The 19,806-nt window shown below is 42.1% G+C and overlaps 1 protein-coding gene across 1 annotated transcript in view; it reads left to right on the top strand.

The window, feature by feature from the left end:
- Positions 1–5,586: 5,586 nt before the first annotated feature.
- LOC137379702 (synaptophysin-like protein 1) overlaps positions 5,587–19,806 on the top strand; it is a 36,529-nt gene continuing 22,309 nt past the window's right edge. The window contains exons 1-4 of the mRNA XM_068050935.1: positions 5,587–5,691; positions 5,771–5,841; positions 17,418–17,533; positions 18,485–18,680. Coding sequence (XP_067907036.1) covers positions 5,773–5,841; positions 17,418–17,533; positions 18,485–18,680 — 381 coding nt within the window. The 5' untranslated portion in view covers positions 5,587–5,691; positions 5,771–5,772. The remainder of the gene's footprint in view (positions 5,692–5,770; positions 5,842–17,417; positions 17,534–18,484; positions 18,681–19,806) is intronic.

The following is a 19,806-nucleotide window of genomic DNA, read 5'->3' as shown; positions in this document are numbered from 1 at the left end:
TGTGTGATTCTTTGACCAGCGCCATCTTTAGTCCTGACAGCTGCTACAGTCGCAAGCTGTGACGTTTTAGTGGCACATGCTGTATTTGTGCATGTGCCAAAACAGCGCCACCTACCGATAGCGTTGTCAATAAATGCAGTCTTAGTTTTAAGCCCTAGCTACAACCCTAGTTATACAATTTGCCAGGATACTGGTCCCAGCATGGTTCAAATGAAGCCTGTCCCAACTGCCCTTGACCAAATACGGCATCAAGGACCCCTAGCAAAACTGGAGTCAATGGGAGCCTGGGGGGAAAACTCTCCACTGCTTGGAGTCATACCTAGCACAAAGGAGGATGGTTGTGGCTGTTGGAGGTTAATCATTTCAGTCCCAGGACATCACTGCAGGAGTTCCTCAGGGTAGTGTCCTAGGCCCAACCATCTTCAGCTGCTTCATCAATGACCTTCCTTCAATCATAAGGCAGAAGTTGGGATGTTCGCTGATGATTGCACAATGTTCAGTACCATTCGCAACTCCTCAGATATTGAAGCAGTTTGTGTAGAAATGCAGCAAGACCTGGACAATAATCCAGGCTTGGACTGATAAGTGGCAAATAACAAGTGGCAAAGACTATCAAACAAAAGATAATCTAACCATCTCCCCTTGACATTCAATGGCATTAAAATCCCTGAATCCACCACCATCAATATCCTGAGAGTTACTATTGAGCAGAAACTGAACAGGAGTAGTCATATAAATACCATGGCAAGCCTGTCCACCATCTTCAAGGTACAAATCAGGAGTGTGATGGAATACTCTCCACTTGCCTGGATGGGTGCAGCTCCAACAACACTCAAGAAACTTGACACCATCCAGGACAAAGCAGCCTCCTTGATTGGCACCCCATCTACAAACATTCACTCCCTCCACCACTAATGCACAGTGGCAGCAGTGTGTACCATCTATAAGATGCACTGCAGCAATGCACCAAGGCTCCTTCAACAGCACCTTCCAAACCAGCGACCTTTAACGCCTAGAAGGACAAGGGCAGCAGTTGCATGGGAACATCACCACCTACAAGTTCCCCTCCAAGCCACGCACCAACCTGGCTTGGAACTATATTGCCATTGCTTCACAGTCGCTGGGTCAAAATCCTGGAACTCCCTCCAAACAGCACTGTGGATGTACCTACCCCATATGGACTGCAGCAGTTCAAGAAGGTGGCTCACCACCATCTTCTCAAGGGCAATTAGGAATGAGCAATAAATGCTGGCCGAGCCAGCGATGCCCACATCCCATGAACAAATATAAAAAACAATCCAACCCCACAGACTGTGTATTAATTTTTACTTGTTCAGGATTCTAATCCAAACCAAACTATTTCTTACCACTCCGTACTCTGTGTGTCTCATGTGCGCGTGAGTGAAAGTATAGCGTAATTTTATTATTTTATCTTGATCGGATTTAGTTTTTTTTAAGTGCAATAAACTCACCTCTTTCTTGTTTAAATTCAGGAAACCTGTCCGATTGGTTCTTTATGATCACAACAAAAGAAAACAGTAAAACACTCACTGAGGTGCTAAACGCAACCACTGTTTAAGAAGGAATAAACCCTTTTGTGGTCAAACTACCTTGTGACCCCTCTTCACCTGATCATAACAAAGGGATAAATATTCAACAAAATCTTCAATATTCTCTACCATTATATCTTGTGGAGATTAATTTCATGAGGTCACACTACCTGCACTAGACTACAAGGGCCTCAATTGGAGGGAAAAACTGACAGCATATAAAGGAATGTAGTAATTGTTTGATTATTTGTCTGTAGCTATTGGATTGTTCTGGTCATTTGGTGATATTTGCCAAATATATTTAGGCCTTAACCATTGACTAGAAGTTGAAGTTCAGCTGATCCAATGGATTCTGCAAAGGATTCTCTAACTAAAGTCTAGTTTGTTTTGTTTTGACAAAGTTAGGGATTATCTAGTCTTATAAATGATTTCTTCCACCCTTTTCTGGTGCTGTGAAGTAAACTACTAGAAGCAATTCCTTCCTCTTAATAGTTGGGATGTATCTATTTTGATGTTGGATACTGTCAGGCATACGGCTGAACAAAATTGCCCAGATCTACAAGTGTAGAACTTTTTTTTGATTGGTTCAGGACTGCATGAGATAACCTTCATGTCCAAATTTCCCCCCTCCAATGTCCCTTTCTTTTAACCTCCCCCGTAACGCCCCACATCCAATTTCCCCAACCCCTCCCCCGGCAATGTTGGACTTACCTGTCATGCAGACCCAGCTGTTTTTCAGTCCATCAGACTCCCAACCTGGCTGGCTGTCAGGTTCTGCTGTTAAATTCAGCAGCGTCTGCAGGAAACTCATACTTCTGCCTGCTCTTCTCTGGCACCAAGTATCAGCCCCAGGTGTCAGCCATGTTTCAGTGTGACAGATCCCCAGGACCAGATAGTTTCCATTGTAGTATTTAAAGTAGGTCAAAACATTGCAGATGTCCTAACTTAATGTTCCAAGTGTTCTTGGTTCGGGAACTGCTCCTTTAGATTGGAAAATTGAACATGTCACTCAGGACAGGGGGAAACCAGGCAATTAAAGATCAATTAGCCTAGCATCTGTTGTTGGGAAATTACTCTAGTCTATAATTATGGTTCGAGTACCTTAAGACCTTGAAAATTTTCAGCTGATCGGAGAGAGCCAGCATCACTTTATTAAACAGTAGGTCATGCCTGATGAACCTGATTGAATTTTTTGAGTAGGTCTCTAAAGTAGTGGCCAGGGTTATGTCAATGGATGTTATTTAAATGGACTTTCAGAAGACGTTTGATACGTCTCAAAAGATTGCTAGCTAAAGTTGAAGCTCATTGAATGGAAGGCAAATTATTGACCTGGTTTGGAAATTGTCTGATTGGCAGGAGACAGAGAGGAGGGATAATGGGCTGGTACTCCTAATTGACAGTGGAGTCCTGCAAGGATCTGGGGGCTTCAACTATTGACTACATTTATTAATGATTTCGATGTTGGGATGGACAGTCATACATCCAAGTTTGCCAATGACACAGAATAGGCGATATGTAAGCAGTGTAGATGGAAGCATAAAATTAGAAAAAGATATTAATAAATTAAGCACATGGGGAGAACTGTGGCTAATGGATTTCAATGTGGGCAAATATGAGGTCATTCACTTTAGACTTAAAAAGTACTAAAATGGCTTAAGAAGATCAAAGTACTTTCTAAATGGTGAAAAGCTGGAAACTGTGGAGGTCCAAAGAGACTTGGGGTCCATGTACATAGACCATTCAAATGTCATGGACAGGTACAGAAAATAATGAAAAAAGTTAATGGAATGCTGGCCTTTATAGCTAGAAGACTAGAATACAAGGGCATAGAAGTCATGCTTAAGCTATACAAAGCCCTGGTTAGACTACACCTGAAGTACTTTGAGTAGTGCTGGGCAACATACCTTAGGAAGGATATAATGGCCTTGGAGGGAGTGCAGCATAGATTTCCCAGAATGGATACCTGGACTTCAAGGGTTAAATCACAAGGAGAAATTACACAAACTAGGGTTGTATTCCCTGGAATTTAGAAGATTAAGGGGTGATTTGATCAAAATTTTCAACATATTAAGGGGAACAGATAAGGTACATAGAGAGGAACTATTCCTGCTGGTTTGGCATCTAGGACTAGGAGGTATAGTCTAAAAATTAGAGCCAGGCCTTTCAGGAGTGAATTTAGGAAACCCTTCCACACAAGAAGTTTAAAAATCTCTTCTGCAAATGGCAATTGATGCTAGGTCAATTGTAAATTTTAAAACTGAGGTTGATAGACTTTGTTAACCAAAGGTATTTAGGGAGATGGGGCAAAGGCAAAGACATATGGAGTAAGGTCACAGATCAGCTGTGATCTTACTGAATGGTGGAACAGGCTTGAGGGACTAAATAGCCTATTCCTGTTCCTATGTTTAGTGCTCGCACTCACACCTCTGAGTCAGATGGTTATGGATTCAAGTCCCTTTCCAGAGACTTGAGCACAAAAGCCAGGCTGACCCTCTAGTGTACTGCTGATGGAGCGATGTACTACTGTCTTTTCATGAGACATTAAACTTGCAGTTGTACGTAAAAATTCCCATGGTACTATTTGAAGAAGAGCAGGAGAGGTCTCCCTGATGTGGTGGTCAATATTTATGATAGGGTCATTATCACATTGTTGTTTGTTGGACTTAGTGCAATTGCCATTGTGTTTCCTACATTACAAGTGACTGCACTTCAAAAAAAACTTCATTGATTGTAAAGCCCTTTGTTATGTCCTGAGGTCTTGAAAGGAGCTATATTAATCTTAAATTAGTTACAGCACAAAAGGAGGCCTATCAGCCTGTCATATCTGTGCGGGTTCGCTGCAAGAACAACTCAACTGGTGCCACTCCCCCACCCTTTCCCCATGGCCCTGCAATTTTTTTTTCCTGTTCAGGTGCTTATCCAATTCCCTTTTAAAAGACCCGATTGTATCTGCTTCCACCACACTCTCAGGCAGTGCATTCCAGATCCTACTACTCACTGCGTAAAAAGGTTTTTCCTCATGTCGCCGCTTGTTTCTTTGCCAGTCACTGTAAATCAGTGTCGCCTAGTTCTTCACACTTCCGTCAATGGGAACAGTTTCTGTAATGAGCAGCTGTTTATGTTGTCTGATGCAACATAAATGAGATGCATGGAGTTCAGTTGATTGAATATCTCAAACAGATTTATTAAACAACTAACTATTATATGGAGTACAGAACTAACTATTTACAGGACTTGTCTCTTGCTGTTACAGTAGCAGAGTGACTCTGGCTCTGAGTCACATGACTATCCACTGGTACTCAGCTTATTAGCATACTAAGATCTTAAAGGGACATCACTCTCAATGGCAATCACACAATAGTTTCTCTCTATCAACTCTGTCTGGACCCCTCATGATTTTGAACATTTCTTTTAGATCTCCTCTCAACCTTCTCTTGCCTAAGGAGAGCAACTTCTCCAGCGTCTCCAATTTATCCATGTAACTGATGTTCCTTATGCTTGGAACTATTTTTGTAAATTTTTTCTGCACCTTATCAAAAGCCTTCACAACCTTCCTAAAAATGCAGTGCCCAGACTGGACACAATACTCCAGTTTTACAAAAGTTCATCATAACTTCCTTGCTTTTGTACTCTCTGTCTATATTTAATCACTTTCTCAACCTGCCCTGCCAACTTCATCTATACTCCTAGGTCTCTCTGTTCCTGTGCCCTCTTTAAAATTGCCCTCTTTGTTTTATATTGCCTCACCTCATTCTTTCTACCAAAATGTACTTAACACTTCTCTGCCCTTTGTACCAACTTATGTTTATCCTCGCAATTCACCTGTTTTCTGTCATCTTCAAATTTTGAAATTGTACACCCAAGTCTAAGTCATTAATATCGGTCAAGAAAAGCAATAAATGCAAATTCCTTTATTTCAACTAGTGCAATAGTCTGTCGCCAGTCTCTTTATTTGATCCCAAATGTCATTTCAGCAGTTGCCAGTGGGTGAGTGTTTTTCCCCTGTGTGGGCCGGAAGCTGAGCTTACAGACTGGTTTGGCCAGTGGAGGAGGAGTCTGACATCTCATTGCTCCATTTCAGCTGCTGCTCAAGGAGGAACTTTGTGGCCAGTTGCTCACCGGAAGTGGAGGCGGTGGACAGGTAGGAGTGGGGTGGCAGGAGCAGCATTGCAGTTGCTGACTGTTCGCCCAGATTTACTGCAACTCTCTTCCCTTTGCAGAAATGGCCGGGCTGCAGCTCGACTTCGGGCCCCTGAAGGAGCCGATCGGTTTCATCAAGCTCTTGGAGTGGGTGAGTTGCAGCTTCACGTCTTTCATTAATTAATTGATTGTAAAGATGGCCGGGCCGGGCGCTGTCAGCTCAGGAAAGGGGGTGGAGTCGCTTCAAACTCGAGCTCGGCCCCGGCCCTGGCCCTGGGACTGGGGCGGCGGGCCCGGGGCCCTTCCCAGGGCAGGATTCCTCCTGCTCGGCTCTGCCTTGTGATCAACCCCGGGGCTTGGCGCCAGCTCCTGGAGCAGACTCTTCACTGGAGGGGAATTCCGAGCAGATTTTTCTGCCAGGTCGTTGAGTCAAAAATATGCAGAACAAAAGCTAATTTATCAGTGAAAGTAAATTAATGCTCACTGGTGATATCAGAGTTTGATTGTTAAATTAATGTCTGATTAGTGCTGTTAATGTGTGGTGAACTTAATGTATGACTATTAGTGAAATTTATGATTACTATTTAGAGAAATGTTCGATTAGTGACTGATTTATTAAACGGGGTGGGGTAAGTACATGTTAGGACAGGTTTTTTTTACCCTAGCTGTTCCTCCTGAAGGTGTTCATTCTTGTCGGCTTCCATGGTAACAACCATCACCCATGGGGATGTTCGTGTGTGATTTGAGCCTCAGTGCTGTTTTACCCAAGGGAGAGTTGAGGGGGGAAATGCATCACAGGTAGGCTTAGGCTTGACATACCCTTGGTTTAGGTTTCATGCTGTAGTTCACGCTCACATTTACTTAGGATAGAAGCAAAATACTGCGGATGCTGGAAATCTGAAATAAAAACCAGAAATGCTGGAACCACTCAGCAGGTCTGGCAGCATCTGTGGAAAGAGAAGCAGAGTTAACATTTCGGGTCAGTGACCCTTCATTTACTTAGGATAGATTTGTTCTGACCCTGATGGTGGAATTGTAAATCCAATCGGAGTAAGTGCTGTATCTCTAAATAAATAAATAAGGTAGATGGTTTTAATAATTTAAATGGCATTATCCAGCTGCAGGTGAGAGTTGTGGTAGTTGCAGCACAAACTGGGTTATTTGCCATAAATCACCAGATGCATAGTGCACAGTGTTGTGGGTGTTGAGACACATGAAGTAAAGTGCATTTTGTAACTTAGTGGCTGTCTTGGTGAGTATGATTGTAAATTTGAGCATGCAAGATGCTTGTACTGTTTGTGTTAATGTTTTGAGTGAAAACTGAACTGGTAGCTCTGTGGTACTTTACACAACTTGTGATTTTGAAATCTTCTGGTTGTGGGTTTGGTAACTTACTTTTCAGACTTGTTTTTTTAAAACCACATTCCACTAAACCTACAACTGCTTAAGTCAAACGAGTTAAAAGTGCCACCATTTAAAAAAAAATGTGTATATTTCTGGTGTCACTGTAATTTTTTTTCAGTTTATAGCCTTGGTTGCTCTGGACAAGCAACTCCATTAGGATGTGTTAATGTTCCTTTTATAGACAAATATTGGGAGCGCACTCATGGGCAGTCAGAAAGGGCTTCCATCTACTATTCCTTCTCTTTTGGGCCTCCTTATCTCGAGAGACAATGGATACGCGCCTGGAGGTGGTCAGTGGTTTGTGAAGCAGCGCCTGGAGTGGCTATAAAGGCCAATTCTGGAGTGACAGGCTCTTCCACAGGTGCTGCAGAGAAATTTGTTTGTTGGGGCTGTTGCACAGTTGGCTCTCCCCTTGCGCCTCTGTCTTTTTTCCTGCCAACTACTAAGTCTCTTCGACTCGCCACAATTTAGCCCTGTCTTTATGGCTGCCCGCCAGCTCTGGCGAATGCTGGCAACTGACTCCCACGACTTGTGATCAATGTCACACGATTTCATGTCGCGTTTGCAGACGTCTTTATAACGGAGACATGGACGGCCGGTGGGTCTGATACCAGTGGCGAGCTCGCTGTACAATGTGTCTTTGGGGATCCTGCCATCTTCCATGCGGCTCACATGGCCAAGCCATCTCAAGCTTAATCAAACTATTCCTTAATCAAACTAATTTCCCTTTGTGTAAATAATTTGAGTTTAAATTACAAGTGTATGTACAAAAATTTGCTATCTGAGCTATTTGGTAATGGTTTCAGTATTTAAAAAAAAATTACTTTGTGACCAAAGCAAATATGGTGTAGTTTGAAATTCTTGAGTTTGGATTTCATGAAATGATACAGCACAGATGGAGGCCATTGGGTGTGGCAGCTCTCTGGAAAAAGTTACCAGTCAATCTCTCTCCCCTGTTCTCTCTTCATAACCCTGATTTTTTTCCTTTTTGAGTATATATCCAATTCCCTTTTGAAAGTTACTCTTGGACCTGCTTCCACTGCCCTTTCAGGCAGTGAATTCCAGAACATTACAGCTTATAAATAAAAAAACATTTCAACTCTTCTCCCTGCTGGCTTTGTTGCCAATCATCTTAAAATCTGTGTCCTGTGGTTACTGACCCTCCTGCTAGTGGAAACACTTATTCTATTAAAACCCTTCATAATTTTGAACATTATGCATTTTTTTGAAGTTCATATTCCTCCTTGTTTCTCTTCACTGGAATGCTCAGACAAATATTAATCTCCTGACATACACCTTCGATGCATCTCTCACTTGCTGTCCTGGAAATTTGAACTGCACAATTCTTCCTGTTGGGTAGAAGGGATTGGAAGCTTTGTTCCTGCTTCCTGAAGGCTGAAGGGTGGAAAATATTGGGTCAAGAATTCGCCTTTGGCTGTGCTGCATTGCTGCCCAAATCTAATCCATTAGAGTTTTAACTACCTCTCGCTTTTGAGGGCAGTTGTTTCCCAAGTGTTACTGTTTGTTTATTTTAACAGTTTTGAACTGAAATAACTTGAAATTAAGACTGTGCCATTGGTGGCGATGCCTTTAGCTGCCTAGGCCTTAAGTTGTGGAATTCCCTCCCTAAACCTCTTCAACGCTCTACTTCTCTTTCTTCCTTTATGATGCTCCTTCCAACCTACCTCTGTGTCTAAGCTGTTTGGCCATTTGCCCTAAAATTGCCAATGTGGCTCGATGTCTAACTTTGCTTTATAATCCTCCTGTGAAGCGCCTTGGGATGTTTTATTATGTTAAGTGTGGTATATAAATATGTTGTCAGTGGCCGACTCTAGGACTAAGTTAAACATAGGACCCCAACGTTGCTGTTAGCGTTTAGCTTGTGTATTTTTGAGGTCTTAAATTTTAAACAGTATCTCGTGTTGCTATTCTGAATTTAATATCTTTGTTATCCTTTTTGAGTTAGGAACACTAGTCTATTCAGTCAGGCCTGTATATATCTCTAGGGCAGGTATTACAACAACATGCATTTATATATCCCCTCCATCACATTGCTGTTTTTGGGAGCTTTCTGTGTGCAAATAAGCTTTCATGCTTCCTCCATTAAAACAGTGACTACACTTTAGAAGTACTTCATTGGCTGGAGAGTGCTTTGGGTCATCCTGAGGTTATGAAGGGTGCTATGTAAATGCAAGTTTTTTCTTTTCCTTAATGTATAAAATGTTCTAAATTATTCAGTTGGTTAACTTTCCTGGTGGTACACACATAGTAGTTCTTGGTGGGGGGGGTCACTGGATGCACCTTTCCTTCACTTCAGCGCTGTGTCCGAGCCACCACTCAGCCGCCTTGTGCATGGAATTTTGACAACTGGGATTCAGTGTGGTTTCCTCATCGTTTCCATACCTCCACCCAGACGAAAGAAAAAGCTCAATGAAAGCTACAGGACCAATTTAGTTTTCCTCAATCTGGTTGCCACAGTAGCTGGATTGAAGTTAGGGACTGGCCATATGAGGAGTCAAGACTGCAGACCAGAGTCCTATCATTCAGCAATGCAGTATGCTGAAGCATTGTGAAGAGTGGCCTCCGTATTCAAGACAGGAATTGAAATTGAACTTTTGGTTATGCGGCTTAGATTCTCTTTCTTGGGTTCAATTAATTTTAGTATATACAGTTTATTTTAATACGGATACTTTTTGATTGGTTAGGAATCAAGTTGCAATGAACACTCAAGCCTTTGCTGTATGTGCTTTAAAAATAATAGCCCAGTGGCCAGCACCTTTAAACCACTGACAATTTCTCCACCTGCTCGTTTTGATAAAATGTCAGTTTGTTTTCTTCTAGCCTTCAATATTGGTTGCTTCTAAAACCTATTTCAAAACCCTGCACCCAGCTATTCTTGCCCTCTTTCCTAGCCTCATGCAGCAAAGGTGAAGTCCTTTTCATTCAGTCCTGTAGATCGCAAGCCATTATGTTTTATACAGACGACATTGTGAGTGTCTACTTTGCTCTTTTAAAGGGCTGGTTTATTTGCTAAGTTTTTACTTAGAGGGGGAAATTAAAAAGAAACAATTTTTTTTTTAAAGTTTAGATTAGGGAGGGTGGCTGAGGGATGTTAAAATAATGTTTGTGTAATGCTCTGATAGATAAAAAATATATGCTGTATGTTCCAGTATGGTGTCTGAGATGTCCGAACAGATGGCATGCTATGTTTGTGTAATCTTTACAACCACTCATCTCTGCGCTTCCTGCATCAATTGGATGAGTGAACTGCAGATTCATTTGTGGCTTTGAAAAGGCAGTTTGCTCTGTGGTTTCTGTACCAGGAGGAGAGCTCAATCTGACGTTGATATAGTGCAGCTGATAGGTGTTAGTTCCACCAACAAGTGAAAGTTCCAACCATTAATAAATGATCGTTGCTTCTTAACTCTTTGCACTGGCCTGGGGAGAATTCAATTCTTTGAATTTCATCATGACTTCTTGTTTGAAACAGTGGTGGTAAATGGAAAAGAGCACACAAAGAGCACATGGCTGGGTGCAGGTTGGTGCCTGTTTGTGTTCTTCACTGAATAATGAGTCTTTTAGAACACAAGAGGTTGCTATGTTTGGAGATCTTTTCCATGAGTGAAAGAACACATGAAACTACTGATAGGATATTGGTCATTTTCAGCTTTGCTAACTGGTTAATTTGGATATGATTCCAAGAATTGTTATGCAGCCAGTAATTTGATGTCGCTATCAGCAATGAGTTATGATTACAGCCTGCTCCATTCAGATTGTTGCCAATGAATTCCCAGTTTGCTGTGTTATTTGTGTTGCTTAATTCAAACTATTGAGTAATTCAATTTTTTTGTGCACTAAGTGACTATCAGGAGGCAACTGTATTAACATAGCAATTTTATTTTGTGAAGTGTCACTTCACTGGGCTGTGGATGGGTTTACTCCTGCCTTAGATTTAAAAACCACAAGCTCTGTTGGACAGCGCAACTTCAGAGAAAAATTGTCTCTGCAATATTCTAATCTTTTGTGCTAATACTGCACACAAAATCTTTTTACTTGTATCTCAAGCTTTAAATATTTGTGCTATTTGGTAAAACTCCATAAGCGCTATCCTCAATAAAATTAATAACTTAAATAAATTCCTTGCAGTCGACAAGATGGCTGGGGAGGGAAGAAAGGACCTGAGTAATGGTTGTAAAGTTCTCAAATTGCACGCTTGCAGTTTACTGTTGTCCGGACTCTGAGTATATTGCACCTTGTTGTGTGCTCTAAACATAGTTTCTGCCCAGTACTTGGGCTGTCTACGCTTCTCATCAGCAGATGGCATGGACCATTTGCCATCACCATAGGAGTCAAATACAAAGTTGTTTATTTGAGCACACCCACTGTTTCTAGCAGTTCAGTAAGTATTTATCCACTTAAAAGGCTCTGCCTATCTCAGGCAAAGTTGGATCTTCACCAAAAACAACAATGCTTTTTAGCGGCTTTAACGTAATAAAATGCCCCAAGGCTCTTCATAGGAGCGTTATGAAGCAAAGTGTGACACCAAGTCACAAAGTGAGATATTGGTCAGGTGACCAAAAGCTTGGTCAAAAAGGTAGGTTTTAAAGAGTGTCTTAAAAGAAGAAAGCGAGGTAGGAAGGGTATTCCAGAGCTTGGAGCCTAGGCAACAGAAGGTGCGGCCACCAATGGTGGAGTGATTAAAATCAGGGATGAACGAGAGGCCAGAATTAGAAGAGTGCAGATGTCTTGGAGGATTGTGGGGATGGAGATGATTCAAGATGGGGAGGGGTGAGGCCACAGAGGGATTTGAAAACAAGGATAAGAATGTTTTCAATCTATGTTGCTTGACCAGGAGCCAGTAGGTCAGCGAGCACGGGTGATATGGAAACAGGACTTGGTACCAGTTAAGACATGGGCAGCAGAGTTTTGGATGGCCTCGTGTTTGTGCAGAGTAGAATGTGGGAGACCATCGAGGAGTGCTTTGGAATACTGTAGATTGCAGCGTATAAGTTGACCCCGGTGTCGAAGACAACCCCATTTTTCTGGTCCCAAAAATCATATTTTTGCATGTACTTGGTGTATAAGTTGACCCTCTTTTCTCCTCCCCTGACCCTTTTCAACCACAATATGCTATACTCCCATTAGTCGTCAGCCTCAATTTTTTGCCCCACAAATGCATGCTTAACTTATAACTGGCTGCAAGGGATCAAGTAGGCTATATGGCTGTGTTACGAAGATGTGTGGGAGTTTAAAATGCACCCACACAGAGCAGACACCATGTGGCGAACAACGAAGAGAAATGGGTCTTCCAGCAAAATGAATGAAGTATGAAGATGGTTTTCAGTAGATTCCATTTTATGCTCGGCATATAAGCTGACCCCAGATTTTTGGAATGATATTTGGAAGTTTCAAAGGTTGATTTGTATCCTGAGATCTACAGTGGTCAAGTCTAGAGGTAACGAAGGCATGAATGAGGGTTTCAGCAGCAGATGAGCTGAGATAGGCGAATTCGGGCGATGTTCCAGAGGTGGAAATGGGTGGTCTTAGTGATGGAATGGATATGTGGATGGAAGCTCATCTCGGGGTCAAATGTGATACCAAGTTTGGCAATAGACTGGTTTAATCTCAGACTGTTGCCAGGGAGTGGAATGGAGTTGCTAGCTGGGGAACAGAGTTTGGAGCATTTCAAACTATTTCAATCAGCTGTTCATACCTTCCAAAAGTGCAACTACCATAGCGATGAGATTCTGGATGTAACTGCAACCAAGTAAGAGAGGCAAGTGCTAAGAAAGATTGTATTTTTAAATAATATTTTGGTTACTTTTTGGTTTTACACTCTGCCATGTATAGAGGGCAAATCATGTTAACACTAACTTAAGCGGTGGGGACTGTATTCCGAAACAATACAAAATGAAGGAAGAAAGTAACAACGTGTGGTGTTTTAGAGATTGTTAGCAGTGTTGGTCAGAGCATTCATGTGGGCTTACGGCAAGTTGCGAAAGTTGTTTTTGTGAGTAAAATGGCACCGGGATTTCACTACTTTGCCTGCAATAGCTTCTCAATTTTGTGTTGGTGGGGGGGGGGGGGGGGTGCGTGTGCGTGTGTGTATGTGCGTGCGTGTGGGTGGGTGCGCGTTTGATGGTATGCATCCGTCCACCTGCCTGTTGTGGGCGGTAATAGTTCTGCCTGAATTATACTGTTGTGAAACCACCTTGCGTTGTACAATGCAGTGTTCTGTCTCCTGGAATATGTTTTGTAATAGTCACCATTTGAAAGTGAGAATAGCTTAAAGGAGGAGCAAAATGTCAGGGGTTGTGGTGGTGGAAGAAACAGTTGGGGAGGACAGGTATTTTATCCTACCTCACTGGAATGCCGCATCATTGCAGGCATCTGAATAAGGACCATTTGATCTGGATGATAATAGGGAGGTGCCTAGGCTGGGAAAATAATGCTGGTTACAGTACAGTATTGGTCTCCTTTTATTCAAGGAAGGATGTAAATGCATTGGAAGCAGTTCAGGAAAGGTTTACTAGACTAATACCAGGAATGCGCCGGTTGTTTTATGAGGAAAGGTTAGACAGGCTAGGCGTATACCTGCTGGAGTTTAGAAGAGTAAGAGGTGACTTGATTGAAACATATAAGATCTTGAGGGGTCTTGACAGGGTGTATGTGGAAAGGACATTTTCTCTTGTGGGAAAATCTAGAACGAGGGTCAATGCTTAAAATTAAGGGGTCATCCATTTAAGATAGATGAGGAGAAATTTTTTTCAGAGGGTCATGAGTCTTTGGAACACTCTTCCTCAAAAGGCAGTGGAAGCAGAGTGTTGAATTTTTTTTTTTTACAAAGTGACTTCTGACAATGCAGGACAATGCGGCGGTCTGCTGACATCAGCGTGCGCCAAGCTGCGCACATGCGCAGCTACAGCTTGCCAGGCCTAAATGGCTCATGCGTGGGATGACGTAATCGCGCAGCGCCAACGTCATCGTGTATCTGCGCCTGGTCCATCTTCGCATGCGCAATAAAGCGTCTTCGGGTATCCAGCCCCCCCACTCGGCTGGAGGAAGCAGCTGGATGGGAGACTGAGGTTGGAGCTCTCTTTTCTTCGCCCCCCTCCCCTCGGCAACTCGCTCCAGGCCTTGCTGCTCCTTCCTCCCCCCCACTCTCCTGGCCGATTTGTTCCTCACTTCACGGCCCGCTTTGCTTCTTAGCACAGCGCGCGGAGAACGATCAAACATGGGAGCGAGCAGCCGAGAGGAGGGAAGCGGCGCGGCCTAGAGCTAACAGGGAAGCGGGGAGGCAGCGGCCAGAGAGCGGCGTGGCGCGAGCACGGAACAATCGGCCAGAGAAATGAGGGGAGGTGCAGCGAGCAGATGAGGGGGGGGAAGCGAGTTGCCAAGGGAGCGAATGTCTAGTGGGGTGGGAGTTGTTAGCTGCGTTCGGGTGAAATCAGTCCTATAAACGAATCACAGTAATGAATTAGCAGCACGTTTTATACTCTTTTTTTTTTCATCAATCGGGGTGCCAGTTCACACTCTTCCAATGGAAATTCAATCATAAAATTCCTTTTGTATTTAATAGGATTACTGGAATATTAAATGGATTTGAGGATTAGTTAGTATCCTATAACTACATAGCATATTACTGGGCTTCTATCCAACTTAATGTAAGGTTAGTTTGTTAGAATGATCTAGTCATAAGCATTTCTTGTGATAAGTTGAGCAGCTCCATCTTTAATCCTGGCAGCTGCCTGACCATTGTAGACACTGACGTTCCAGTTGAAGAGCCTGTATTTGCGACTGTGCAAGTAATGCGCCACCTGGTGGTTGCATTGTCAGCAAATGCAGCCTTTTTTAAAGATCGCGATAGATAGATTGATTCTTGATGAGCAAAGAGGTGAAAGGTTATTGGGGATAGTCAGGAATATGAAGTTGAGGTTACAGTCAGATCAGCCATGATCTTGTTGAATGGCAGAGCAGGCTCGAGGGACTGAGTGGCCTACTCCCGTTTCTAATTCTTATGTTACTGCTTTACATTGACCTAAACTGGTAGGCTTCCAAAGGATGGAACAAAACATGACCAAAGTCTCCGAAGGGGCATACTTTGAAAGTGTTTTCTGTAGAATACCACTGTAGATCAGTACAATATTTACACGTGTTCAAGAAGTGGTTTAGATGTTTACAATCTATTTATCTACCATGAATTGCCATAATCCTTGCTTCCTGTTGCAAATGTTCGGAAAACTTTAGTGCAAACTGTATCCTCCTAGTGATGTCCGAACAACATGCGATTGTGAAGCAATTCCTAGTGAGCACTTTCTCTTTCCTGTTGCGTTTGTAAACCAGTATCCTAATATGAAAGCATTCAGAAATCGGGAGGAAAGAATTTGCAGTCGTTGGGCTATGCAATGTAGAAACCTGCTTTTCCTTCAGATGAGATAACTTAGTATGGGTCAGAGATTGAATTTGGTGTCTTTCTGGCTCATACGAAATTATTGGACAGGAAGAGACCTGCTCGTCCATCACAGTCGGGGCCATGCTCACAGTGGCTCGAGCATCGTGATTAAACTCCACCTCTCAACACCATATAACTTTTTTTTAAAAAGGGCAATAAGGGCAAAATTGCTTGGGAAAATTCCTTCTACGACCCCCTCAGATGATCAAAACCAGTCCATCGACTAATTATTATCTATAAAGACATTTACCTTTTATATGATGCAATCTCTGCTCCAGTTCGGAAGCAGTCCAGCTCTGTCTTGAAAGCATAGAGAGAGTGAACACCCATCACGCCAGCTGACAGTGTATTCCAGAGACTTACTATTTGCTTTTGCCCTCGAGATAAAATGAGAATCTTTTGGCTTTTCAACATGGTGGACAATATGGCGGACCTCATCAATGTGCGGCTCCACCAATCACCTGTGCCTTGCTTGCAGTTGAAAAAATGCCTATTTGTCCCCGCCTCAGGAGTAGAGTTTTCAAGGAAACAGGACCCGAGTTTAATGAGACTGGAGTATGGCTGACATTTTGGGCAGAGTGGGAAGCGACAGGAGGCAGCGTAGTCAAAGTGCTGAGTAAAACCTGGCGACAATGTGAAGATCATTGCTTCAGAATTAAAGAACTGATTTGCTGGCGGTTTGTAGAGTTTCAGGATTCATACTTAAACTTTGAAATGGTGAGAGCTATCTAAATGGATTCTTTAGGTGAGTTGGACAGTGGCTTCTGTAGAAGAATTTCTTAAATGTTCTTAAATAAAAATAAATATATTCAAGGTGTGAGCTGCTATCCTGTCCCAGTATAAAGGAATTTCTTGGAATAGGAGAGGAGTTTGGACAAATGGGGTAAAATCATGTTGGGCACACAAGTGCTTTAATTAGTGCCGAGCTGAAGTCGCTGTCAAGGACTTTGTAGCCCAGTGAACTGTGTTTTTGGAAATGTAAGAGCTAAGCTGAATTTTGGAGGGCTGGGCCCTTGAGAAATATTTGAACATCAGGACACTGCCTTTTTTTTCCTGATTTTCGTGCTCAGTACCACTCTTGGGCTCAAAAAAAAATGTACATTTGTGCACAGCATTCACCACTTGCAATACAAGTTAGCTCCGTTCTGACTGCTCAGATTTCAGAGTTGATGCGTTAGTGTACACAGAGTAGCAATGGTCTCTAGGCAAAGCAGGTCTAAAAGCTGCAATAGTTTGAATCTCTGGCTCTAGCTTGTATAAAACAAGCTTATTTTCATTGTAGTTAGTGTCTGTCGCTGAGCTCACTAATTCTATTAGCAGGGCTTCGTTATTTCAGGAGGGGTTGGATTTTGTTTGATGCTGGGGTGGTTGAAATATTTGCCAATTATCCATTTATATCATTTGAAAACATGGAAATCTTGCCATGGCTATTCAAATTTGCTGAACTAAGAATATGTCCCCACTCGCACACTTAACAGTACTTTTACTGTTTTGGTGGGCTGTAGATGGGTTGTTCTCAGCTATCAGTGACACTCCTAAATGTAGAGTAAATGGCAGTGGAGATCCAATTTTGATTTTCCTCTACCAGGACCTGAGCTGTGATAAAGAGCTGAGCATCTGCTGCTCTTTGTCAGATAAGATTCTCTTTTGTGCGATCTTTTGAAAGTGCTCACCGCTGCCTTATATCTCAGTACCACACCGTTCAATATGTTCACCGGCAAACTCAGTGATCCCATATTTGGCAGTTTAAAAGTTATGAAGAGGATTACAATTTGAACAGCTAACAATGAACCATTTTTTTATTTTTAAAAAGTTGCCAAAAAATTAAAGCTTGTTTTCATCGCTTAATTTTTGTTTTAACATAAACCCAGATATTTGCAATTTTTGGATTCGCAACCTGTGGCGGATTCAGTGGCAAAACAGCTTTGCGTGTGCAATGCAAGAATGAGACTCGAGAACTTGCTGCGGTCTTTCAATATCCATTCAGGTTAGTGTGCTTTGGGTTTTATTCTTTTGAAATAGTATTGAGAGTGTCAAGTCCAATTCTAGTCACTTCATAATGTTGTAACTTGTGCAGGACATGTGATATTGCATGCCTCTAAGTTAAATTAGCTTCGTAGCTATGCTGTTTATTGGGCGGGTTCAATTTGTCAACTTTCTATGTCAGCATCATTCTACGGCCGGATGCTTCAATTCAATGAGTGGCGCAGTGGTTAGCACTGCAGCCTCACAGCTCCAGCGACCCGGGTTCAATTCTGGGTACTGCCTGTGTGGAGTTTGCAAGTTCTCCCTGTGTCTGCGTGGGTTTCCTCCGGGTGCTCCGGTTTCCTCCCACATGCCAAAGACTTGCAGGTTGATAGGTAAATTGGCCATTATAAATTGCCCCTAGTATAGGTAGGTGGTAGGGAAATATAGGGACAGGTGGGGATGTGGTAGGAATATGGGATTAGTGTAGGATTAGTATAAATGGGTGGTTGATGGTCGGCACAGACTCGGTGGGCCGAAGGGCCTGTTTCAGTGCTGTATCTCTAAACTAAACTAATGGAAGCTTCCAGTGATTTTTGTGAGCAAGTTTGACTCTGTTGCATTTTGCAATCTTGAAATTTTTTTTTGCATTTAAAAAAATTCACTAAACCTGTGCCAGGGCAAGACCTTTCCACTATTTGCTGGATGGGCAAATAATTAGAACAATTAAACAAATACATGATGTAGACAGGGAATGAATGAGGTAGTATTTTTCCCTATAGTCACAGCATGTTATTGAGTGTTGTAGAGCAGTTATGGTGTTAGCATTTAAATGACAGCTTCCACATTTATTGTGCTAGAACTTTGAGGGAACAGTTGAGCATTTTTAAGAAAAACTTTGTAAGAGAACAAGTGAATTGAAAATATAATTTTTATGTAAAAGTAATTGTGGAATTTGTATGATATTTTCTAGGTTGAACTCTGTTCTGATTGTCCCCAAGGATACGTGCAATCATACGGAAAATATTTACCTAATGGGAGACTTTTCATCCTCTGCTGAGTTTTTTGTTGCAATCGCAGTGCTAGCGTTTCTCTACTGTATCGCTGCCCTTGTTCTGTATGTTGGGTATCTCCACATCTATCGTGATGGAAACCGTGGGCCGATTATTGTGAGTAACTCGAATATTTCGATGAAACTGCCAAGTGGATAACTGTACACATTATAATTCAATCATAATTGATCAAGTAGTATCTTTTGACAGATTAAAGTGTTTTTAGTCCTTATCAACCATAAACTATCTGGGATAAAATCAGTCTGGAGGGGGAGGGTTTAATAAGTCAAATTGTTAACAAATATTTACCATGCTTTTGCTTGTCATGTAGGGCTTCAAGCACTTGCTTATAGTGCCAGATCTCAGTACTAACTTCAGCTGATTATGCCATACTAGGCTTTCACATAGAAACAACCAATTTACTCTGTCAGTCAACTGGGTATATATTTGGAGCCCTGTTTGGCTATAGATGCCCACTTGTAGGTGATTGTGTGTTTTTTTGCTAGACTCATATATTCCTTATGCTTACATACATTGGATGAACCAAAATGTAATGTGCCAACAATCTGAACCCTACTTTTAAATCAGGACCAGGGAATGTTGTATCTATAAGCTTCATCTTGTGACCAAGCAAGGATGTAAAAGTTCACTGCATTTGCAAGATTTAATTGTTGGTGAAATAGAGTATTCCTTCAATGATTTTAGGCTTTTGCCATTGCAACCTATATTCCAGAAACCTACAGTATAGATGTCGGTGCTTAATGAGGAAGGACTGAAATATTGTGATTGGGTCTAGAAGGGGTGAACCTTTTGACATGAAATTCAATGCCCAATTGGAGAGACTCTCTCTCTCTCTCTCTCTCTCTCTCTCTCTCTCTCTCTCTCTCTCTCTCTCTCTCTCTCTCTCTCTCTCTCTCTCTCTCTCTCTCTCTCTGTAATTGCACCTATTAATGGCAATCAGTCATTAATTAGCACTGTTGTGAACTTGCTGTATGTTCCACTCCATTCAAAGGGGTTCAAATTAAGAAAATATCAATTTTAAAAAGCAATGTGACTTTAAACAGCATGTTAAGATGAGCCCTTCTAAACTAGCAGCTGTCATGATATCAAACATTTATTGCAATGGAATTATTACAATGCTTGGACCTACAATATACATTCTACACAGTGTAGTATACGTGGTGCACTGTGATACTTAGTGAACAAAATTCAGAGATTAAAAGTTTACTTCTAAATCCTTATT

This window comes from Heterodontus francisci, chromosome 18 (genome assembly GCF_036365525.1).
Source record: "Heterodontus francisci isolate sHetFra1 chromosome 18, sHetFra1.hap1, whole genome shotgun sequence".
Classification (NCBI taxonomy): domain Eukaryota; kingdom Metazoa; phylum Chordata; class Chondrichthyes; order Heterodontiformes; family Heterodontidae; genus Heterodontus; species Heterodontus francisci.
This window is presented reverse-complemented; position numbering and strand designations above follow the sequence as displayed.